Source organism: Cuculus canorus, chromosome 1 (genome assembly GCF_017976375.1).
Source record: "Cuculus canorus isolate bCucCan1 chromosome 1, bCucCan1.pri, whole genome shotgun sequence".
NCBI classification, from domain to species: Eukaryota; Metazoa; Chordata; class Aves; order Cuculiformes; family Cuculidae; genus Cuculus; species Cuculus canorus.
The window spans coordinates 182,052,213-182,077,635 of NC_071401.1; the positions used below are offsets into that span (position 1 = coordinate 182,052,213).

Below are 25,423 nucleotides of genomic sequence, written 5' to 3' on the forward strand. Positions count from 1 at the left end.
TAAGTAATCATTTTTTTTTTTGCAAGTTAGACAGAACGTCCCTCTGATAGCATGTTTTCCTTCAAGCAGTGCTTTTCCAGACACTGTTCGTTCTTTGAAGACGATAATGCCTTGTGTGTGTGGTGTGATCTGTGCTGATCAGATGTCTCTTCTTCTGCAATCACCTCTGTTTGGAGTCTCTCAAAGGCAAGGTCAGGCAGAGAGCTGGAGCCAGCTCCAAACTACCAAGAGTTTTGATTGGTATAAAATTCATAATAACATTAAAATTAGTCCTTCAAAAGTAATAGAATATGCATATTATTTATGTGCAAATTTATACACATGCATGTAAATGGCAAACTCATTCTGTAACTGCTTTTGTCTGGCTGCACACGATGGATGGAGATCACTCCGAATGTTGCTCAGGCCAGATAAAGGATGCCTGCTTTCCGAAACTCCAAAATGAGTCTTATAGAGGTTTTTTTGCCAGAATCTTCAGTATCAATCTTACTTCAATTTTGCTATTAAAGCAGAGACAGACACCTCCTACTATTCACTCAGAAGACACCCCAACCTTCTGCTTCCCCCTGCTCCTCCTCCTCCCCTTCCTTCTCCCTATTCCTTCCCTCCTCCCCGTCCTTCTCCCCATTCCTTCCCTCCTCCCCTTCCTCTTCTCCATTCCTTCTCTCCTCCCTTCTCCCCATTCCCTCTCTTCTCTCCTCTCTTCTCCGCATTCCTTCCCTCCCTCCTCCCTCTCTCCTCTCCTCCATCCCCTCCTCTTCTCTCCCTGCCCCCCCTCCCCTCTCCCCTCTCCCCTCTCCTCCCCCGTCCCCCTCCCCCGACACGCGCGCATGCGCAGAGCCGCCTCCCCCGCAGGGAGCGCGGGCCCCGCCCTTCCTGGCGGTGCGGGCGGCGGCGGGGCCGGGCGGCAAGATGGCGGACTTGGAGGAGCAGCTCTCCGATGAGGAGAAGGTACGGGGCGAGCAGCTTGGGGGCGCGGCGCACGGCCGCCCTTCTTCTTTCCCCGGACCTCCGAGACGGGAGGCTGCGGCTGGGCTCCCGCCTGTCAGCCGGGCGGGCGGCGGCGGGCCCGGGCCCGGAGGGGGGCGCGGCGCGGAGAGGCCGCAGAGGGGCTCGTTCCTTGCTGTCCCCCGCTTCCCCATTTCCGAGGCGTCCTACTCCGCAGCAGCGGCCCTGCCCTCCTGTGAGGGGTCCCGGGCCCGCCGCCTTTTCTCACCCGCGGGTGCAGGGAGGTTTGGGAAAGGAGGAAGGGGACAGGGATGAGGAAGGGTGTTTGACTTCCTCTGGGAGCAACGACTGGGGGAGTGTCAGGTCCAGGAGCAGAGGGGCCGCGATGGCGAGATGTGTGCAGTCCCTGTTCGTGGCAGTTCTTAGATTTAAGATAGGTTTTTCCAGAAAAATCTCCCAAGGCGCAGGGTGTCCTGTAAAACCTCGGTTATCAAAGTGCCTCGCCTTCCTCTGATGGGTCCGACTTCATGGCAGCTGCCTGTGTCAGAGCGAGGGTGTGGTGTGTACGCGATGCTGGTGTGCTGCTCCTCTCTTTATGTAATGCGTGGTATTATTCATTTCTGACTTTAAAAATGGATATTTTCGTGGCTGTGGAAGCTAAGGTGACACCAAAGGAATGATGTTTCGGACATACCTGAAGTTAAAAGAGCTATGTTTTAAATGTTACAGTAAGATAGGTTTTCTGTATGTTTGAGATTATTAGGACCATGTTTCAGAACTAGAGATGCACTGATATGCCATGAGATCCATAGCTATAGAATTTCACTGTCCTTTTCCCAAGACTGGGCCCTCCTTAATTCACATTCAAATACTGCCTCTCTGTTTTTGCCAGTAGTAATGCAATCAAGAAGCATTATGTAGTAATCCATGATTATTTGGGGCCTTTTCATCTTAAAGAAAATACAACTCTAATCCAGTACATTGTTCCTAGAGAGTGTGCTTGAAAATACTTAGACTACAAGTTATCTTGGCACCACGGGATTGTTGAGGTTGGAAGGAACCTCTGGAGTTCATTTTTTCCAGCCCCCCTGCCCAAGCAGGCCCATCTAGAGCAGGCTGTCCAGGACCACGTGCAGGCAGCATTTGAAAATATCCAACGATAGGAACTCTGCAGCCTCACTGGGAAACCTCTGCCAGTGCTTGGTCACCCTCACATTAACAAAGTGTTTCCTTATGCTCAGACGGGACCTCTTGTGTTTCATTTTGTGCACATTGCCTCTGTTCCTGTCAAGTAATAAAAGATACAATGACAGTTTTATCTTGCCTCTGTATAATTTGAGAAGTGCTGCCTGTGCTCTTACGACTGATGCAGTTAAGTTCTGAACTTTCTTCTGTCCATTAATTTCAGGGGGAGGGGCTGCCGAAAGGGGTACAGACCCTCTAGATATGCTTCCTGCCTCTGTATAGGTGAATAGAATCAGCACTCTTCCATTGTAAATTGAAATCAATTCCTTTATCTGCTTCAGTTCCACATAAATCCTTTATCTGCTTCAGTTCCACACAAAATTGATTTTTCTGTGTGAGTGGAATTTTCCAAGCCTGGCAGTGTATTTTATCAGCTAATAAAGCAAAGATGGGTAACACTGCAAGCTTTTGGAAGGGCAAGCCAATATCCCTGCAGATCTTATGATGCCTCGAGATTTTCATTATGATATATTTAAGGTGTGCTGCATTTTATGATAAAAATGTGACTGCTTCAAAGCTTTAATCATTTTCTGATGGTATTAAACTGAGATCTAGATGAGTGTGCACTCTGAGTGGATTGAGTAGAAGATAAATAGTTTAGAATAAAATATTTTGGGGGAGTGTAGGTTACTGTAATTTTAGGAGGACAGGTTTGCCCTCTATTAACCCACTAAATGAATACAGTGTAGGGAATGAATTGTAGAAGTGCAAGAAGTGCATGAAGATCTTGAACTGAATTTCTTCAGTTTTGATTACCTTCTGATGTCTCAGTTGGCAATTATGAAGAAAGATACTGCAAGTATTTTTGAAGTGAAAACTTGTCTAACTCCATGAATATATTACCTCAAACGTTCAATTATGCTGAGCTAAAAAATCAGCTGGATGGCGTTTGAAAAGCACACCCTTCTCACCTGTACAGATGGGACTATCGATAAGTGTAGGAGCAGAGACAGATGGGCGGATTCATTTGTATGGATGACAAATCATGTTGCTTCTTTATATGCTTTTCTCCCCTGGCATAGAACTGATAGTGTCAAAGGCTAATGCAGATGACAGTGGTTGTATAGTTTTCTAGGTAACTTCAGTAGAGACTTAACTTGAACACTGGACAAAACTGCTGAAATTCGAGGAGGGAAGAAGGTGAACAGTATAACTGAATGGCTGTATTGAACTCCAACATAATTCAAGTTTAAAACTTATTGTTTAGAGTAATTGAGAATACAGGAAGAATTGGAATAGTGGCAAAACAGTGAATTACAGTTCAGGTAGAGAAGCTCTAAAACCAAGGAAGAAGAGTCAGTTGTGAGAAAGAATGTAATTTCAATATGCAAGATTGTGTAACTGGTTGTTGATCGCAGTCTTGTTCCTTTACATTAGCATTTTAATGGGAGATTTTTGAAGCGCTGCTTACCTTTCAGTGATGATAGTAAGTGTGGGGATAAGTTTGGAAAAGCTATTTTAGAGAAATCTGAGACCTATTTGTAGTAAATATAGCGTGTAAGATTTGTGTATATCCAAATATCTGAAATTGGGCCAATGAAAGTTACTGACTTTAGCATCCAATACCATGGATTTTCCAGTACTTAAAACAGCTTTTGTGAGACGCAGTGTTTTGTAGTTGGTTTATTCACATTGGTCACTGAAAGTTCAGAACCTTTCGGGTAGATGGAACAACATAAGTTTATGTATACTCAGTCTATAAATAAAACTGAGGTGTGAGAGGTGGAAATCTTGATGCCCTGAAGTCTTAAGGGGAAATCATCACTTCAGTGCCCTTCCTGTGGGTAATGCATCCTCACTTAAGTTTTGAATGCAAAACGTATTTATCCAGCTTATTTTAAACCGTTTTGTTAAAGTCTAGTAAGTGGGTTTTGTAGTTTAATTTTATTCTATTTTCTGTAGAAATTATTTTCCTACCCGTGTCTATGTCAAACTAATAAGCATATATAGAAATGTTTTTAAGGAGCATATAAGTGTGAATATAAACGCTACAATTTATCTACTTTAACATATGCAATGATTAGTACTGATTTTACTGTAAAAGTTGGCATTTTCTAATGTAAGTATTCATTAACAAACAACAGCACTAACATAAAAAAAGACAAACTAAATCATAAAACAAATGTTCTGCAGTTCATTTTTGGTGACTCAAAGGGATATGTTTAGTATAGATTTATTTTTTTTTTAACAAGAATCCTGTTATGTACAGAGCAGAGGAGTTAAATAGCTGTGTTGTTATCGAGATAAAGTCTCAGAAAATAGAGGTGCCTTCAGGGAGGAGAGGGTAGAATCCTTATAGGAAAGGATAATACATCACATTTTTTAATGCAAAATTATCTCTTGCATTTCTTAAAATGCTGAGCTTATAAATATGGGAATTGTCAAACCTGATTTTTAAAACAGAAGCCACATCTATGAGTGACGTTATGTCTCAGAAGTTCCACTTGTTCAAGAAAGCTTATTGGCTGCGGTGGGCTTTAACAGTAGGTCAGCTTGCTGTAATTAAAAAACTTCTCTTCTGATGAGGAAGTAGTCCCATTTGTGAAAATGAGCCAGCGTAGCTGCCAGGTATTTCCTGGTTCGTTGAGTAACTTTAACTTCTTAAACTAGGTGTCAAAACCTGCAAATCTAAGTAATAAAGATGGTTGTTTTACATCAGTGGGTTAAGGAAACCTTGTTTCTTTAGCCAGTGCTTTGAGATGAGAAGTCTTTGCTAGTAAAATGCATTCTCTCATGTATGTAACTTTGTAAAACTTAATACCTTGACAGCAGATCTCACTTGCACATACAAGCCCACTAATGCGGCAGGTTTGGGTGTTTCATTAATGCAAACAAAACGTTTTTCCTGAAACTACTTTGGAAGCATTAACTGAACTTTTTTTTTACAAAAAAAAATTAATTTTTAAAAATCTTTATATGTATTAAAGCAATACATGCGCTCTAAATATTTAATTTTGGAAGGATTTTAAATTCTGACTTCTGGAATTGCCCTGAATGAGACTTGGAGGCAGAATGAGACTTAGAAGCAGAATGTGTTGAGTAGAAGCAGGATTCAAATAGCCTGTAACCTGTAAGGTTAAACTTAAGGTAAAGTTTTGCAAGGGTCTTTAGTGTTCTTTCTTTGTAGTTCATCAGTATATGCTTTGTTTTATGTTTAAAAGCACAGCTTTGCTCCCATGTCTAGCAGGAGGACCATGCTATATATATATAGGAGGAAATGCTATAGTGTGTTCTGATAAGTTGAAAAACCTTTAATACTTTTATGTGAAATAACTCAGTTACTGTTTAAGCCTATCTTCTATTTAATTTGTTACATCATCAAAGCTGTGAAAGTTAGCATTTTTGCACAAGTGAAATGTAACAACTTATGTGGAAGGAGTTGTTATTACAAAAGTGAGATTAAACTTGGTGGTTAGGCTTTGATAACATTTTGAGGAAATTCTTTAATAGAATGAGGAAGTTGGAACTGCTTCTCAGACTGACATGTAATTCTGAATATAGCAGCCCTTCTGAGATAAGATTTTTATGTACATCCTGAAATATCGGTGTGTTATCTTGTGTTAGGACTTAATCTTTTTAAAGAAGTGCATCGGTACCCTTGAGACTGAAGGACAGAACAGAAATTTTAATCACTTAGTTGGGAAATTGTAGATGTTTTCAAAACGGAAAAACTGATCATGTACTGTATGTGTAACCGCTGTTAATAACTCTGTTTATTTTTAGAGTCATACAAGCTGTAAGAAACTTCTGGAGGTAACTTGAATGCTGCTTGGTCAAAGCAGGCCAACTTAGATCAAGTTGCTTAGAGACTTGCACTTTGAGTTTGGATATCTCCAGGGATAGAGACTGCACAGACTCCCTGGGTAATGTGTGCAGTGTTTGACTACACTCATGGGCAGAAACTTTTCCTAATATTTAGTTGCTGCAACTTTTGTCCAGTGCTCCTTGTCTTTCACTTCCATTGAGGATTATTATGCACAGAAGAATTGTCTGCGTGTTTGACAAGTTAGAAATAATTATCTGAAATTTGAAGATAAACACAAATGACACTTGTTAATCTGAATTGAGATAAGTGATTTCTAAAACTGCAATTCTTGTATTCTTTTGTTATTAGTAGTTTAAAGAAATTCGATACCTTTTGTGGATTATGACTTTTAACATATCTTGGAACATTTTTAATGCAATGGCACCTCAGTACCATCCAAAGCCTCATTCTTGTTGCAGCTGTGCTCTCAGAACTCTCGCAGAAGCTTGCTACTCAGGAAACCTCGTAGTTTAAATAGATATCAGAAACAACTTGAAGCAAAAATTGAGATGTGTAGTAGAACAAATTATTGGCAAATCCAGTAATGAAACCAGAAACAGTAGTTTGTGATATAACAGATAAGATTCTATTGCCTGCCAATACTGACATCATCCTGCAGTTTTGCTGTGAAATGCCGTCTTCGATTTATTTCAGTTTGGGCAGCCAAAGGGGAATAGGATAAGGAATTTAGCCTCATTTAATGAATCAGCATATTTTTCTCAGGCAGCACTGTATAATATTCACTTCCAGTTTCTAAAAGTGGGATATAAAGGAGTTTGAACTGCTCATGCAGAAGTGTAATTATAAATAATGAACCTGGAGTAGTAGGAAGGATCACTTTAAAAATTTAGGCTTTGTGGTGGAAGAAATGTGAACAGAGTGCTTTCCAGGTTATAGTAGTTACCACTCTGTAAAGACTGCTAAGAAAGAGCATTGTGGTTGCTGCAACAGAGGAGGACATGTTGGGCTGACAACATCTTAATTCTTTATATGGGAGTGAATGCGATTGGTTTCTTTATTTGTGAAGTCTTTGTTAGCTATTTTTCGTACCTTTTACTTTTCAAACAAAAGTTAATGCTTTTGCTTTCAAATGAATCTAAAATTTTACTACTTTTTCAGTTTTCAATGAATGACTTTAGCAAGGAAGTTCTGAGTTTTTTGTTTATGCTTATTATCTGTTATCTGATCCATAAGCAAAGTATGCAGTTGCTGAGCTTGTGAATGTTTAGTGCATAAGATTTACATCAGATCAATAACTGCATTACAGCTTTGTCAAATCATATGAGATTTCTCTTTAGCAAAGGGAATGCTAGCCCTCTAGCATGCTTTCCAAAGCAATATTTTGTTTCTTGAGTTGATTGCATATGTTGGGCCTTGACCCTACAATGAAATGGGAGGTACCAAAGAATGGTACAATTTGAGATACTGGTAGTATAAAACACCCAGTGTATGGTCTCCTGAGACTGGAATGTGATGGTACTTTATTGGACACATCTCCCACTAATCCTTTTTTCTTTCTCTTCTCTTCTCTTCTCTTCTCTTCTCTTCTCTTCTCTTCTCTTCTCTTCTCTTCTCTTCTCTTCTCTTCTCTTCTCTTCTCTTCTCTTCTCTTCTCTTCTCTTCTCTTCTCTTCTCTTCTCTTCTCTTCTCTTCTCTTCTCTTCTCTTCTCTTCTCTTCTCCCTTGGAAGTTACCAAAACCAACTTTTGTCTAAGGTGGGACCTGAGATTGTTCTTAATCTGTTACCTATTTTACTTCCTGGTTGCTCATATTTTGAGCTTTCATGTATATAGCTGGGGAAAAAAAACCCACCCCATTAAAGATAAAAACTTGCAGCGAAGACACTGCAGTAAGAATGTTCCATATGACAGATTTGGGACGTGTACCACTGTCAGTAATTTTAGAGTCACTTTTGCATGTATGTGGTTTTCTCGACTTCTTTTGTTTTCGAGCCAACTACTGAGAAGAATTAGGGTTTCAGAGAAATACAAATGTGGGGGAAAATAATGTTATGTACTTCACTGTCTGTACTAGAATTACAAGCAATTTTTTTCAGTATAGAGCTTTTAGTAATTGATGGTGATAGCTGAACCTAAAGTTTCAGGTTGAAGTTGATCCTGTAATGTCTGTAAACAAAAGGTACTTGTTTCACTAATTTGAGACCGGTTCTTTTAATACATTTCTGAATTAAGATATGGTAGGTGCATGACATGAGAAGGTGTCCAGTTAGATAGGTAACTGCAAAATGATATGGGGGAGATTTATCTTCTCTAATTTTCTTTCTAGTTAGACCAGTGTACTACCCAAGTAACAGACGTTGCTTTCGTGGTCCTCCTTGCTGTCTGTACTTGAGACAATGACTTTCAGAAGTCTTGTTCTGGTTTTGGTGGTTTTAACCCTTCATCTTAATAAGATATGGTATATAAAGCAATTTGAAGATGGAGTCTTTTATAATATTTAGATACACTGCTGCTGAAAGGCCCTGTAGTGGTCAGCACCTTCCAAAATGGTGATTTTTGTGAAAATAAATCTCATTATCTGAGTCAGTTCTTCAGGTGGAAAGAATGCAGCTAGAATACCTTACACTGTGTAAGATTTACATTTGCACCGCTCTTAAGTGCTGGTACTGTTACATAGTCTTAAATACTTGTGTATTAAAAATAATTAAGGAAAACACATGTTCTGCATGTGCAGTACAGCTTCAAGCATTGCTATGAAGGAAATGTCTGTTCAGTCAAAGCCATAGGCATGGAATGTGCCCCTCCTTTCCTGTACCACAGAACCACATTTTTGCAGCTTTCCTCCTCAGATCTCCCAGAAGCAGAAGTAAATTGAATACTACAGTGCATTTTTCCGTTGAGCTTGGTAGGCAAGCAGTTGCAACACTACTTTTTATATTCATTCTCTGTCTACCAGACCCGCTGTCTTTGCTTAACGTTTATGTGAGATGCTACGTGTTTCAGGATGCTTCTTCATTTGGGTGAGGTTTCATGAGATGCTGAGAAGATGGTGTGTTGCTAGTGTACAGTAATCCCTTTCTCACATATCCGTTCTCTGTGCTTGTCTGGTCCTTTGAAGGATTATTCACCTCACTAAACTGTTAGCAGCAAGAGGCAGTAATTATTTAAAGCTCCCTTGCTAAATGAATTGGTTTCTATGTTCTTGCCACGTTTGAAAGCTATTCTTTAGCTAGATCAATTTGCTTCTCTGGATGCTCACATAAATAGATGAGCACTGGTGCTATGAAGGAGTTTGTAAAAATGGATCACAGGGCTTATTTGGGAGGAGGCAAGGAGATGAGTCCTTGTGGGAGGAGCAGCGTAGTATTAGATCAGTTTATGCCAATTATGAAACACTAACAGCTGGTTTTTATTTTAAAAGATGTATTATAATTGCTGATGTAATTTCCTGGGATGTATTTAACCCAAACACTTAATGACCAAGTATGTACCTGTTCAAAGGAGAAGCCAGTTATGTTTTTTTAAAACGTTGAAGGGTTTGCAAGCTCAGAACTAAGTTGGTGTTTGCCATACTGGTGGGTCATGGGGCATTGTATCTTGAAGATGTTTCCTGAGGTGGCTGATTGAACCTTAGACTGCTTTCCTTGATGTGTTAAAGGTGTCAGTGCAAAATGAATTTTGACCCATAGAAGATGTTGGGGTAGTTCTGTTGTTGGTTAGAAAGTAAAGCTGTGTAATGAAAAATAACAGCTTGGTTGAACTCAAAACATGAGCTTCCATCAAATTCAGAACTCAGTAAAACAAGATTAGCCTTTTTTCCAGTATTGCTCCATGTGGTGACAGGATCCCTGAATGTCTTGTATGTTATTGTGAATGTGAATTACAAGGTGCTGAGAGAACGGGAAATTTATCTAGTTTGAATTGGCTTGACTGTGTTAATATTTCTGTATCTGTGGGCTAATTGTGAGACGCTCTGGTAGCTGCCTGTAAATAAAGTTCAGTGGGTCAAGACAAAGCTGTTTGTTTGCTTAGTTGCCTGCGGGAAGGCTTCCTGAGCCAACAAGGAGAACTCTGGCAGAAGGCATGATGCTGGGAATAAGATTCTTTGGACTCAGTAAAGACCAGAACCAAAGAGCTCCCTTCTCTCAAATGTGATATCTTGTCTTAATTTGGCAAACATAGGTTCATATGAGTGGGAGATGTGTTTTATAAGGAAGCAAGGTTGTTCTCAGGAATTGAGAATGTAAAGACATGATATACAGTGCCTTGCTCCTTTGTAACACTTTCTATAATCATTAATAAAATTTACTGCTGGAACCTCTGTTTTCTCCCCGTGATTAACAAAAGTTGTCTTTGAGTCACAACACACTGTGGAGGCCCTCTGTTACTTCCTCCCATCTCTGAATGTGCATGCAGTTTTTAAGTAAAAAGAGCTTTTAATGTGTACTTCACTATTCCATTTTTATTGCTCCATGGCAATGAACTTTAACCTGTTATGAGTGTACAGGATGGGTAGGTCTGGCTGCTGCGAGGGATTCACAGCTGAACTTGAAATGAGTGATGTGTAGGAAAGAGTAAGGGCAAAGTATGTGGTTTCACAGCATCTTGCTTACCAGCATGTCCTTCCGGCACAGCATGGCTATTGATTGAAGGAGTAAGCTGTCAGGATGCCTGGCAAAATCAGCTATATTTCAGTTAATTTAAAAAGAGAAGAAGGAAAAGGGAAGGGTGGGGAGAAAGAAAAACTAACTTAAGTTTTAATACCTTTTTTATTGTTAGGTGTACCCTAGCTGATTATCAGGAATGAACATGTCTTAGTGGAGCTGACGGTGGGTTGGTGGAGCCCCTGCACTCTGAGAGCATGTAGTTATGTCCATATATAGGCACATACAGTGCAGAAGGTCGGGCTTCTTCAACCAGTGTCAGTTCCGATGTGCCAGGAACAGGAAGAGTGGTTTGGGGGCATTTGAAGTCACTGCATGTATCTTCTTTAAAATAAAACAAACTTCAGAATATCTCAGTCTGGAAAAGGCAGAGAAGTAGGATTTCTCTATGAATCTGCTGTCATGCCTTCAGAGAAATTAGGTTGTGAAATAAAGGCAGAAGTATGATAACAAAGCAGATTTAGCATAACTGACTCCATTCTGTACATTGCTGACTCTATGCTTGTGTAATCTGGAAACCGAAAATGCTATAGTATCTGAGTGTAGGCATTTGATAGACCAATTGTTTTCATCTCTAGTAGAATGAAGAATTAGGCAATATTATGCCTAATATCCATGCTTATCGTATACAACAAACCTATCCTTTTCTCTTTTGCTAAGCTTCTCAGTCTGAATTTTTACCTTAACTGAAATAGTTTACTTCATAAAATCAAAAACCTTGTAACTGATGTTATGAGTAGCATTTGGCCTCATTTGGATTGAGGAATTCAGTCTTGCTAACGCTCACCTACTGATAGCAGACTTCCATTTAAGTGAGAATTGATGACTGTGACTGGCGTGAATGTGAAAATTGGATAAAGAGAACATCTGTTGTGGTAAATGCTTCCCTTCTCAGTGTTTCAGAAGTCTCTTTTTAACTTCCTCTCAGCCTTTGTATGACTTGCCCAAATTAATGCTCATACCTGCATGAAGTCACATTTTGTGAGAAAGTATTTAGATTGGGTTTGTGCATTCAAAGCATTAAGTGTAGTAAGTGTGCAATTCCTTGCACAAGCTTGTGCTAAAAGCTCTTTACAAGACCTGTTTTTTGTGAACCATTGATGATCAGATGTTCTGAATTAGTGAGCTCTGAAATTTAATTTCTTGCAAGCTGCTCTGCAGACAACTGAAAACAGTGGCTGCAAATCTTGGAAACTACATCAATAAAATACTGTCTTAAACTTTCTGCAAATCTTGGAAACTACATCAATAAAACACTGACTTAAGCTTTATGGGGTGTTTTGGGAGTAACTAGAATAATAAGCAGAGAAACCTCAGGTGATTTCTCATTCTTGGTTTTTGAGTTGTGTAAATGAATACTCAACTGTAACCTGATCGTTTGCTGATATGTGTATGTGTTACTTCTACGATACCTGAAGGTGTGATTCTTGTGAATGAAAAAACTTTTGTCACCTAGACTTTTAAAATGTTATATTCTTTCTGGTTTGACTTGTTCAAATTCAATTTGTGAAAGTCTCAATATATTGAATAACCAGCATTGGTTTCAACTCTAATGTGTCTGATAGAAGTGGGGTTTTTTAACACTTTTCAGTGGAAATAACTTCGTATTTCAACTGGACTATATTGCAGTTGAGGTTTTTGCCTGTCACTTTGTATAAAAGTTATGTGCCTCTTGTTATATGCAATTTTTGTAATTTGCCCATAAACATCGTTTTATATGGACTTCCCTTTTGTTTAAATTACACTTCCTTAAGTGGTAGCTGAAACAGTGGCTTATTACTGTGAAAAGAGGGAGATCTTCATCTCATTCAAGCCATGAAGGTGTGTTTTGGAAAACAGAGAAGCCTCCTTTAGAGAATTTATTTCTGGAAAAACTCAGTGGCAATAAAGGAGCTGTAAGTGCTTTTCAGTTCTTATGTGTTAAGTGAGACTACTGGATGTAATTATTTTATATGAGCTTCTTGTAAGTATGAGTTGAGGAAATATGGCTTTTTCAGACATGGGTCTCCACAAATAAGTCAATTTGGTTTAACTGCCAAAGAAAAGTGGATTAGTTTTAAATGGGCTTCACAAAGACAGGCTAGCAAACTACAGAGAGAGTCTTCAGACTCTTGGCTTCTAAAAACATGTTAGGTATTTTGCTTCTGTAAGCATGAATACACTTACTGGTTAAATGTTGATTGTGAATTTCCATGATTGTGTTTATCTGTCCTATAAAAAGTGGCATCAATGATGAATTATTAGACTGAAAAAAATTCTCATTGAGGAATTGAATTTACTAGTAAAATATTCATTAAATGCAATATTTAGGTTAATCTGTCCTGAGGGAACATTTGTTACTATTGAATACTTCTCACTGGATATTACTCATACTATAGCTAATCTGACTGATAACAATAGTTCTTACCGATAGTGAAAAGAAGAAGCAAGAGCAGTTTTACATTACTAAAACAGCTGAAAATGAGGTATCAGTATAGTTTCAGTACATACTTAATATCTTACCCTACAAATATTACCAGTTGAAAGCACATGGTCTTTCGGAGTGCAGTTTGGGTACTCAAGTTTTGCTCGATTTTACTCGTTTAAGCAAGTCTTTATTCTCTGCTTGCCCGGAGCTAACCCTGCCTTGGCAAGGGTGAAGAGTCCTGTCAATGTCCTAAAGTCAAGTCAGAACCCAGAAACGGTGTCCTTTCATCTAACTTGGAGCTGGCAGTCAGCCTGATAGTCATGCTGAGAGCACAACTAAATACTCACTCTTAAGTGTGAGGCCTAAATTAAAATCTGATCCCAGATTGTGTTAATTGGTCATTTGATAAAATGTCCTGGTTATAGAGCCTTGGAGCCTATCTTGCCCTTCTACTTCGTGAGTGCTTTGATAGTACTGTAGATTAGCTATGTTTGATGTCTTTTAGATTGCTTTGGAATGAGCATTGAGTGGTATATGCTGAGTACAGAGTGCCTTGACTTCAGCAGGAGGGGTATAGAATATATCCTTGCTCCAGAAAAATGTACAGAACAGTGGTTGTGGTAATCTCTGGCTAATGCAGATGAGTTTAGATTCCTTTGGGTCAAAAGAGACAATCCAAGTCACACTTTCTTCTTATGTGGTCAGGTGCTTTAATAGGCTGCCATAAAAGATGCTCTTGCCTCTCTGTCTCTTTTGAGAAGAGTAAACCCTGTGGCATTTATGTCAGTATAAAGCAAAATTAGTGTTTACATGAACAGGGTTCTGAATTAGGTATTTGAGACAGTAGATAAAGGCTGTCTGTAATCCAAAGTGTAGCATTCAGTTCAGAAAGTTGGAAACTCACAGCCTTTCCATTTCCATCAGCTAGCTCCCAGTAACCATGTGCCCACTGTTAGTGAGCAGAAAGCTGCCTGGGCTAGTCATTGGGGTGCCATTGAGGTTTGAACACTGCTACTGAGGTGGCTAAGTGCTGTCTCAGGGTACTCTAAGCTTGAGCCCTCTGTCTTGGAGACTTGTCTGAAACATGGGCCCTGTAAAGAGCCTGGGGCCTGAGCACTAGTTGTATTGCTCACCTCAACTGCAAAAGCTCAGACGGTTATTCCGTAATTTCAAATATGTTTAAGTTTGTAAATGTAAAGCATTCTTTGCTTATTTTTAGGCATTTGTTAATGGAGTATGTGCTTCTCAAACATCTTAAGTTCAAACAGGAAGCACAGAGGGTGCAGACACTGAATCTCCTAGCTCTTTATTCCATAGAAACATAACTGAAGGTGTTAGAAATGGGAACTGTGGTTCAAGTAGTCCTGTATTTGAATAGCGATATCATGCCAAGAATGCAATAGAGCTTTGAATGTCTTCTGAATGGGTGCCCTTAACAGTTTAAGGGGGAAAGAATAATGAATGAGAGCAAGTCTGCTGAGTGACATTCTGCAAGTAAGGTAGTAGTTGAAAAGTTTTAAGGTTGCTTCACATGAAAAAAAAAAAATTTGTTTTGCTTTTGCCAGCACATCTGTCTGCAACTGTGCAGTGAAGCAGTTTAGGGAGCTGGTATGTATGAAAAGAAATATAACCTTTCTAATTTTGCTCACTCTACGAGTGCTTATACAAGCAAGAGGGAGGAAAGCCAGGGTAGGTGCACATACCTTTAGTATGGCACCTTGGCTTATGCTGTGTTTTGTCTGTGAGAAGTTGTGGCTGAAGGCAATTGCTTGAGGACCTGCATTAAAGAAGTTCTCAAGGTGTTTTTCTTTTAAACTTCAGTCTGCTGATAATGTGGCACTAAAAGGCCTTAAGGGTAGGTGCAGGTTAAGTTACATGCTCTAGTATCCACTCAAGTGTTTTTAAGCTTTATGTAATCTGTCTATTACTGTTTAGCTGTGGGCCTTCCAGACAGTTTAGAACCATAGGATATGCAGTAACATTAGGGGAGAAGCTTTGAAGATTGAATTTATCTTCATCACAATTTTTGGCTCTCTTGGAATGTGTGATTCCCTGGCATTCATGTCCTGAAAGTTGAAATGGATTGTGAATGTGTTATTGAATGTATTATTGAACTTATTTGTTGTATTAATCCTTTTTTTGCCAGTACTACAAAACATGAGTGACTTGATTTCTTTGCCTGCTTCTGTCACATGTAATCTCCTCTATTCTGTTTGAAGAGATGGAACTTAATATTCTTTGTTTCTAACAAAGGCAGAGCAGTTTAAGTAATGTGAACAAATGTATGGAACAGTGGGAGTTGTACAGTTTCATGTCTGGGTACTAAAGCTATGTAATGCATGGTTGCTTTGAATAGGAATGAATACAAGAATAAACAACCACAATTGTTTTTGTATTTAAGGTGCGTATAGCAGCAAAATTCATAATTCATGCTCCTCCTGGGGAATTCAATGAAGTGTTCAATGGTGAGTATCTGTCTGCTCTGTCCTTTCATTTAAGGAATCTGTATCCGAAACTGTATTGCCAATCACTGTCCTGAATTTCATGTAGCTTATATTTTAGCAGGTCACTTCCTTTAAAAGAGCTGAGTTTGTAGCTTACCATAATAAGCTTTGTAGTCACAAGACAGCTTGGAGTTTAAATGCAAAAGGAGGAAAGTACTACTTTTCTTTGATTTTTCTTGAGAATCAGCTTTCTTTCTGTTTTTGATCAGTCATGAATTAACAGTTGCTAGGCTTTTTGCTTAGAAGACATTAGCTCTTTTTTGTCGATCTTTGCTAGACAATTCTTATTTCAGCAGAAATTAAACTAAGCTGAAGTTAAAATGGTCTCTTTTTTTTCTCAAGAAGGAATATCATTACAAATGCCTAACCTTGAATATACAAAGAACTACTGCTTAATGCGAGTTGTGGAAAGAATATTAATCTTCTCCAGATATTTTTAACTCTTCAGTTCTGTGCACACTTCATTTTGCAATGTGTTTTCATAGAATCATAGAATTACTAGGCTGGAAGGGACCCACTGAGTCATCAAGTCCAACCATTCCTAACACTCCCTAAACCATGCCCCTCAGCACCTTGTCCACCCGTCCCTAAAACACCTCCAGGGAAGGTGACACAACACCTCCCTGGGCAGCCTCTGCCAGTGCCCAATGACCCTTTCTGTGAAAGATTTTTTTCCTAATGTCCAGCCTGAACCTCCCCTGGCAGAGCTTGCGGCCATTCCGCCTTGTCCTGTCCCCTGTCACTTGGGAGAAGAGGCCAGCTCCCTCCTCTCCACAACCTCCTTTCAGGTAGTTGTAGAGAGCAATAAGGTCCCCCCTCAGCCTTCTCTTCTCCAGGCTAAACAACCCCGGTTCTCTCAGCCGCTCCTCATAAGACTTGTTCTCCAGCCCCCCTCAGCAGCTTCGTTGCTCTTCTCTGGACACGCTCCAGAGCCTCAACATCCTTCTTGTGGTGAGAGGCCCAGAACTGAACACAGTACTGAAGGTGCGGTCTCACCAGCACCGAGTAAAGAGGGAGAATAACCTCTCTGGCGCTGCTGGTCACGCCATTTCTGATACAAGCTAAGATGCCATTGGCCTTCTTGGCCCCCTGGGCACATTGCTGGCTCATGTTCAGTCGGCTGTTTTGGTAAGCTGAAAGGAAGCTTGAAATTAGCTTCTCAACTTTTGTTGCCTGAACTTTACCAAAGATATTAATTTTCTTTAAAAAGTGTTGTGTTTGTCTTGCATCAAGGATACATGGGCACACCTGTCTTGTAAGCAGGCATACATTTTGTAGCTGTAGCTCAGAAATAGGTCTGGTGCTATTTAAGTAAAGAAATCATTGTATTATACTACACTTCTAGTCTTTGTTAGGCTGGAGAGATTTTAAATGCTTTAAAGAACGTAGTAATTTTAGAAGTACTTTGTTCTTAAGTTATACTGTGACCAGATAATTAATATTTAAACTTAGCTTGTACTGTATTTGTGAAATGAATTGTTGGTGAGCAGCTCATTAACCCAGTTACCTGAAGGTTAATACAATTTTGTATAGCATTACTTTGTAAGCTTTATTGCTAAGTAACTACCTACTCAGTAATGGAGTGTAGTATGTTTGAAAACACATAACAAAATATTTAGTGTTCAGTGAGATTCAGACTGAGCTCTTAAGGAGAGAGAGAGATATCTTTAAATTCCAATTCTGTAAATTGTGGTTTTGTTTGGTTTGGTGTGAGGTCTTTTTTTGGTTTGTGGAGTTGTTGGTTGGTTTTTCATTTTTTTTCAGGTATTTTGTCATTTTGATTTGAGGTTTGTGTGGGGTTTGGTTTTGTTTTTAAAGAAAAAATACTTCAAATATATTCCATATTTTTTTTTTACTTACATGATATCTTAGTAATCTTTTTAAGAGTTTAAAATTTTATAGTGAGACTATTGATCAGTTAGTTAATGATGCTTAGTAAGTAATAAGGCAGTAAGTCAAGTACATAAATAGCAATTTACTGCCTAGCAAATATGAAATCATTCTGAGGAGACTATAGAGGTATTGTCATATATTGTACTCTGACTGCTAAGTGCCATTAAGGAATAAGAGCAAGAATGGTAAGGCTTAAAAAATATATAACATGCCATGTTAATGCTGTCAAAATACAGCAACCACTACCATTGGTGAGGGATTTGGTAGTTTTCATCTTAAAAGTGAACCCATTTGAATCCTGTACAGTTCTTATTCAGAACTTCTCCAAAAACTAGTTTGACAGATTCCTAGAGCTGTCACACAGTCTATAGAATGCGGTTTCTGTATGCTTACCAGATTGTGTTGGAAGGAGATCCATTTCCATACTACTCTTCTCAGTTTGTTCAGTCCAAATTATGAAATATGAAGCAATATATTTCCTACCTAGTAATCTGTATGGGTATGGGGTGCTTTGGGTTTTTTGTTTTGTACAGTCTGACATTTGCTATGTGACTGAAACAAATTTCTGAATTCACTATACTTTAACATTGTAAATATCTCCTTCAGATGTTCGGTTGCTGCTGAATAATGACAATCTTCTCAGGGAAGGAGCAGCCCAGTAAGTACCAGATGCCACATACTCAGCTGCATAAAAGCAAGATGTTTTTCAGTAACAGTTTCATTAAGTGATTTGTTTAAAAAGATGTGTGCTTGGCAAGAGAAACCCTATTATGTGTGTTGTGCATCTTTGATCAAGATTAAATTCTTGGCAGAGATCTGCATTGTATCCTAATGATTAGAACAACTATTTTGGAAATCAGTGACCTGGATTTTAGAACTAGTCTCTGCCTTTTGGTATTGAATTTTTTGGTTTCTTGGTAGATGCTATAGGCACTAAACATCTGTAAGATACTTCTTCCTTAGACCCTACTATTGTATGAAAACATGATGCCTACTGTATTTTATGCCAAAATTAGTTTCATCTCTAAGAATGGAGATGTCTTGCTTAGTAGGTTGCATCTCTGGAATTTGCGCTTTATTTGTTCCTCCAATTTCTATGCATTACTTTAAAGCTTGTGTATTTGTTTGTATCAGGATTCTTTTGAACATTGTGTCATGGTAGTTGAAATCTAATACGAGCTCTGAACAAACCAAGGTGATACCAAGAATTTGGGCTTAATAGATAATGAAGCATTGATATTATTTTTTGATGCGTCATTGCCCAGATCATTAGCTATTTTTTAAATCTCATACAACTACTAAGGAAGAAGATTGTGCTTGATGCAGGCTTTTGGTGTTTTTTTTTCCCTTGTAGTGCATTTGCACAGTACAACTTGGACCAGTTTACTCCAGTAAAAATTGACGGTTACGATGAACAGGTATGAATACCATAAAATGCTTGCAATGTTCCTTAAACTGTTAAAGATGTTCTGGTATTGGAACATATCTTGCCAAGAAAATGAAAAGAAACACATCTTCTGTGCCAAAATATAGAGATTATGGCCCCTCAATAGTACCAGTTCCATAAGCTATTTGGGGCGTCTCAAGGACTTGAAACTTCATTCTATATTGCCCTGAATTCAGCCAGACCTGATTTGGAGCTGTAGAAACAATTAGTTTCATCTTTAGTACTAGGAGATATTCATTTCTGTACTGTACTCTGTTGCAGTAAGAGGATAGGATTTAGGATTTTCTCTGAGTCAGTGTGTCAAGTTAGCCTTATCCTGTCTTGCAATATGCATATTTTGTTTAAAATGTGTGTCTTTGGATATAAGTAAGCTCCACTGAAATGTAGGATATAATTAGATTTGGTGTGGTGTCTTTTTTTTTCCTCTTTATTCAACAGCAAATGCCAGTAACTAAAATTTTATAATATAGGTTTTGATAACAGAACATGGTGATTTGGGAAATGGAAAATTTTTGGATCCGAAGAACAAGATTTCTTTTAAATTTGATCATTTAAGAAAGGAGGCTACTGATCCTAGACCCCATGAAGTTGAAAATGCTATAGAATCCTGGAGAAATTCAGTTGAAACAGCAATGAAAGCATACGTGAAAGAACATTACCCAAATGGTGTCTGTACAGTAAGTACTAAATTATATAATCACCATACCACTCACTATAGATGCAAATCTAAAATAAAAGTGTGACTCTTCGTAAACCAAGAAGATGGGCCATTTCAGCTGCAAAGAACTTAGTCCTGTCAGGGGTTCATACAAGGAAATGAAAGAAAGCTTCAGAAATTTTAATATTTTAGCTACTGGATTACTAGTGGGTGGTTACCGCAGGTCATAGTGAAGCCTTAACTCTCAGTTCTGAAGAATTTGAATAAGAATTTCTTAAACCATTAAGATCTTTTGTAACCTGCTGCAGGTTGATCCCATTGAGCCTGGCTATCTTGCTGATTTAAAAAAAAAAAAAAAATCCATTAGATACAAATTTCTGCCTTGGCTTGGCCTACTAACAGAACTGTCAATAAAACAAACTGTTTCTCTCCATCACATCTACATATCAAAGTGCTGTATTATTACCACTACAATCAGTGGATTCTGATGGCTTAAAGTAAAACCTCTCGTTCTGGACTGAAATAGCATTCATTTGCTGTTAGTTGTCCTGTGACTGTTTAAAGTTCAGCAAACTGATCTAATGAAAGCTGTCATGTGCTTTGTATTAACCTGACAGAAAAATTAACTAGCATAAAAAAAAATAAAATTGCTGGGATAACGAGTTGTATTGGACTCTGAGACAGTCAGATGAGTTCCAGGTTCTGTAAAGGAAACCAGATTTGCATGTTTGAGATCATTTTTAGTAGCGTTTGATTTTAAGGGATGGAGCAGACCAGGGGACCAAACCTACCCTTTTAATCACCTCTTTGTGAGTCTATTAAGGCTTAAATCATCACTTACTTGTAGAATAACTGTTATCTGAAACACAGCTGGTAATATGTATTGTTACAACAGTCACTGCTGTAGGCTTAAAATTCATATAGTTGCAGAAAAATGAGTTTGTAGTATATAAAATTTTAGTTAAGATTCTTGACCTTCAGATATTCTAATCTTATTTTTTTTTTGCATTGTAACACACACTTTAATGTTTCATGGACTGGATATTGTGTAAGAATCATAGTGGTTGTAAAATGAAATTTTACAGTTTACATTGTAATAGTAAAACTAGAGATGTAAGCAGTTTGAGCAAGATGCATATTGGAACTTTAACTCATTTCTTTCTTTGTTTTCATTTCTAATTAGGTGTATGGTAAAACAATTGATGGGCAGCAGACCATTATTGCTTGCATAGAGAGCCATCAGTTCCAAGCAAAAAATTTTTGGTAAGTTTCTGTATGGATACAACTACAGTAAAATAGAGCAAACTGAGTAACTGCAGTAGTGCTAGTACACTGATATTCCTTAGTTCAGAGAAGGAGGTGTGTGCACATCTTGCATGTGGCTCCTTTTGCTCTCCACCCCACCCTAGTTTTTCTGTCAAAACTATGTAGAACTAATCTCTTCCTTTGTGGTAAGTGAAATGGCAGACTGCCAGTGATATTCCAAACAGTTACTTTAATGCTATAGTCTTTGTATTAAGGAAGAGCAAGAGATACACAACAACCTTTTGCGGATGGAGAAAATCTTTTCTTTAATAAAATTATGATCAGACATCTGTGGGTTAATGTTGACCATGTTTCCAAAAGTTTTACAGGTGAGAGTCAGACTAATTCTCATTCTTTGCAAATTTTAATAAAGGAATGTTGGTTTGAGGGACTTGGGAATGGAAGAATAGGTTCCAAGTTAACGAGGCTCCTCAGTTATCCAGCTGTGTGTCTGGATATCCAGCACAAGCTACGGCCAGTATTTATTCTCAAGGTGTCCCAGCTTTTTAGGTATTTGGAAGGCTGGCAACCTACCATGAAAGCAAGATTGTTGGATGATAAAAGACCAATACATGCCAAAGAAAAGTATTCTATGAATTTCTGAAATACTATCAACATAGTAGGACGGATGGCTTATTAAAGAATGTGAAAGAAAAAGAAGGACAGTAAATCTCTTACAAAACATCGTAAGTCAGCAGAGGTAAATAAAGTAATGATGCTTTGTTTTTAACTTGGAGCATTTCCTACAGAAGGATCCTTCTGAGCTTGAACTCTCTTCTCAGAATAGCACCCTAAGGATGAAAAAAGCCCAGAGTGGAAACATTGTGTTCCTCTTTAAGGACCACAAAGTGACTAAGAAGCAAACAAATCTATTAGCTAGTCATGGAATCCTGTGCATCTGAAAACTGATACTGTACCTAAAATGTAGTTCATCGTGTAGGCTTTCTTATAACTAACGGGTTGGTCTCAAGGTGACCAGTAATATTAGTGTCATTGAGTTGGGTAACTCCTTTAGTGTTTTTTAGAGGTTGCAACAAACTTCTGAGTTGCTTTAGTCTGATTTTTCAGTGATAATCTGTAATTTGGATATTGTTTGAAATAATAACAAATGGTTTTATAATTGAGTTAACATTGATAATATCTAAGATATGTCAGTATAGATCCATTAGTAGGTATCAGTCTTAGTCTTTCTCTCCCCTTGTTGAATGCACTGGAGTCTACACCTAACATTAGTAGGATTGGAACACAGAGTATCAAGTTTCTTTCCTTCTTTAACTGCAAAGGAGAAGTTGAGAGACAGCTGCAATGCATTCTTAATATAGCTCTAACGTACTAACCTTCTAATCCACTGACCTCGTAACTAAGTAAGAAAATGTCTAGTCCACAGGAAAGAAATCAGGTGAAACTACAACCTCCCTGTGCTCTTTTCCAGATATCTGAAACTCCCTTTAAGCAATTTGCCAAAGATACTGAATTTGTGGAAGGAAACTGGAAGGAAATAGTTGTCCTGGAACAGAAATGCTAGAAAATCTGAAAGACCTAGTTACAGTTCAGCATAGCAGGAGATCTTGCATGTTACTTTAATGTTCCTTCCATTCAAGTGAAGTGTGACCTTGGCTGATCTAGCAAATTGTCCAGGTCCCAGAAACAAAGTATTGACTATATGTGCCTAATTAATAATAAAGGAGGCAAAGAACACTGGAGGCTTTAGGTATTTTCAGAAGTTAAGTCCTGTTGTTAAAGGATCCTTACTAATAAATCTCCCTGGTCCACATCCAAAACCAGGGGTAAATATTTTGTGAAACTGTTCTCTTCTCGGCTGATTACAGGGCTAAAATCTTAGGGAAAGACTTGGTGCAGCTGTAGTTGCACAGCGTGTTTCATTTTCTGTTTTCCTTTGCCTGTCAATTGTATGTTGGTTTGGTTTTTTTCTTAACCAGTGGGGTGACATGTGATTTCTAATTTATTTTTTTTAAAGGAATGGCCGTTGGAGGTCAGAATGGAAGTTTACAATCACCCCTTCAACCACTCAAGTGGCTGGCATCTTGAAAATTCAGGTATGCTTATCTCAAACTGTGTCCTGATAGTAAAGTCTCCAGTTATTATCAAGGGAGACTCAGGCCAGTGTATCAAGTATTGCAAGAAAAGATGCCCATTCAGTTAAGGGTTAGAGATGTAATTGCATATTTGCCTAATCCTTACAAACACGAGACACAAGATATGTGTTTAATGTAATGATTCAGAAGACTTCAGAAGGTGTATTCACCTTGGCTAGGCCTCTAAGTCTTTGGTTTCCTGTTTCCTGGATTTGTGGTGGCACAAGCCTTTCCTGAGGGTAGGCTCTTCCTGAGGCAGAACATTTTTCTTTTTAACTGATAATAGCAGGATTTTTTCATATTACCCACCCTATTGTTCAGAAAGGTGGGAACCTATTGTTTCAGTCATTCTACTATCCGAAATTGTTGAATCTGGGTCTTCTTCATTCAGAATTTGTCCCTCCTGTTGGCTTTAGTACTTCATTATTTTTTTACAAAACATGGAGTCAAGTCCCCTTTTCTTGCTCTTTTCATGCCTCCATGAGTTTTGCACTTCCTTGCCTCTCAGTGACTTGACTTCAGAAGGAAGATACAATGAAATGTTTTTCTGGCCATAACCTGAGACTTAGGATGGTATTTTAGGATGTGGTAGATGTATTCAGACCCACCCAAGCAGGGGGCCTGAATCCTATTTCCCATTCTGAAGCACGTTCTATAACAACTGGAGTTGATAGTCAAAATGCGGGCAGCCTGTCTTATGTTGTCAGATCAAGATGGTCATGGTAAGCACTATATAAACTTAGAGGCTGCTCAAGGTTTTTGGAGAACCTGACTGAACTGTTACTGAAATCCAGCTTGCAGCAATAGAGGCATATTTTCCACAGCATGCACTTTCGGTTAAATATCTTAAAGAGATTTTTCCTGAATAAGCAGGAAGGTGTCTACCTAATTCGGGAAATTTTCTAGCCCAGTAGCCTGGAAAAATAGCCTGAATAGAGAATTTAATCAGGTTTCAATTGGTATCTTAGTTTGGGCACCAGCTAATTTTGTCTATTACTATTTCACATAATTAATGAAGACAGTATTTACATTTGCTATGTGTTTATGGAAGTGATGAAATTTACTTTTCTTTGTGTGAGAATCATTTGTTTCATCAAGGAATTTTTAACTCAGTTTCAAATTTTTAGAAACTGTGCAGTTTCATCAGTGTATCTGGGAGTTTCCCCTTCCCCCACAGAGAAGTGCTTTGTTGTTTTTTTTTACGGAGCAAAATAATTTTCTAGACTATTAACTCACTGCAACGTTAATGAAGTTTCAGAATACTGAGATGTCAGGGTCTGCAGAATCTTTGACAGCAATAAGGTCACTGCCCTGTTTCTAATAAGACTTTTTATGAATGTGTTGGGGAAAATTCTAGCATCATCTACTGTCTTCAGGTGCCTTCAGTATTTTCAAGGTCACTTGCACAAATTCTTCCTTTATTTTAATTCTAATGTAGGAGATTCTCAACTGTCTTACTCTCTTCCTTTGTTTAATTTTTTTTTTAATTATATCTAAGGCAAAAACTGCAACAGTTGTCTTTTAGTAAAAGTAAGTCCCTGCTGTGCTTGACATGCTCCAACTATGCATGGAAAACAACTGACAAGTGTACTGATTACTAATTTTATCTCTTAGATAATTTGTTATTCTCATCCCTCCTTAGTTAACCTTTCCAAGAGGTTCTGTTCATAAACATCATCCTTCTTGTAGTCTTCTGAACCCAGACCTAGCATTCTAGAAGGATGTCAGCAGTGAGGTATAGTACAGAACAGTTACTTCTCATATTTTGTATAAGGTACAACACATCACAGAAGTAGAGTTGTCTCTTCTTCCCTGTTAGTTTTTTAGGCCTGAGTTTTGCCAAGAATGTGACTCAGTGAGATAGATAAGATGTTTGCACTGATATTGGCCTCAGAGCACCGAGGAGGTTTGGGTCCTCTACAGTGGATTGTGACGGGAAAGGGGGGTGGCTTACGCATCTCTGGGTTCTGCTGTTTCATTAGGAAGTCTCAGGATTTTACACTGATTGAGGACTTTTAGGAACCAGATTGAAAAAGGCTGGCAGAAGTTTCACCTGGTAACATTTGATTTGAAAAGAAGCCTATTTTATGAGTAGGATGATACCTTTTGTTGCAAAACAAGTATTTGACAATAAGTGAGATAATTATGTCAGTTGAAACACAGGAAATATGTTTCCTCTATGAGAAAAACGTTTTCTTTTGCTTGGGTAAAGCTTTCTTACTGTGTGTCATGTTTTCTCTATTGTTTATAAAATTGAGGGTCTCTTGCACACATCATGGTGATATTTTTTATATATATGAAATTGTAGTATTGTATATTAATCTCCAAATTAAAATGTTATCTTACTTAATAAGGAGAGAGACAAATGCCTCAATTTGTCATAACATCAGCTGCATTGACTATGTTGAATTTAAAGATTTTTTACAGTTTTGATAAAGATACCTGTTTAAATGCCAGTAAGCTGCAAACTCTTTTGTATCCACTATTGCCAA

The 25,423-nt window shown here is 38.4% G+C and overlaps 1 protein-coding gene across 1 annotated transcript in view; it reads left to right on the plus strand.

Moving 5' to 3' along the window:
- Nucleotides 1-850: 850 nt before the first annotated feature.
- The window catches only part of CAPZA2 (capping actin protein of muscle Z-line subunit alpha 2), a 30,149-nt gene continuing 5,576 nt past the window's right edge, over nucleotides 851-25,423 (plus strand). The window contains exons 1-7 of the mRNA XM_054081250.1: nucleotides 851-951; nucleotides 15,430-15,493; nucleotides 18,032-18,083; nucleotides 18,780-18,843; nucleotides 19,343-19,549; nucleotides 20,714-20,793; nucleotides 22,814-22,892. Of these exons, the coding sequence (XP_053937225.1) occupies nucleotides 913-951; nucleotides 15,430-15,493; nucleotides 18,032-18,083; nucleotides 18,780-18,843; nucleotides 19,343-19,549; nucleotides 20,714-20,793; nucleotides 22,814-22,892 (585 nt within the window). The 5' untranslated portion in view covers nucleotides 851-912. The remainder of the gene's footprint in view (nucleotides 952-15,429; nucleotides 15,494-18,031; nucleotides 18,084-18,779; nucleotides 18,844-19,342; nucleotides 19,550-20,713; nucleotides 20,794-22,813; nucleotides 22,893-25,423) is intronic.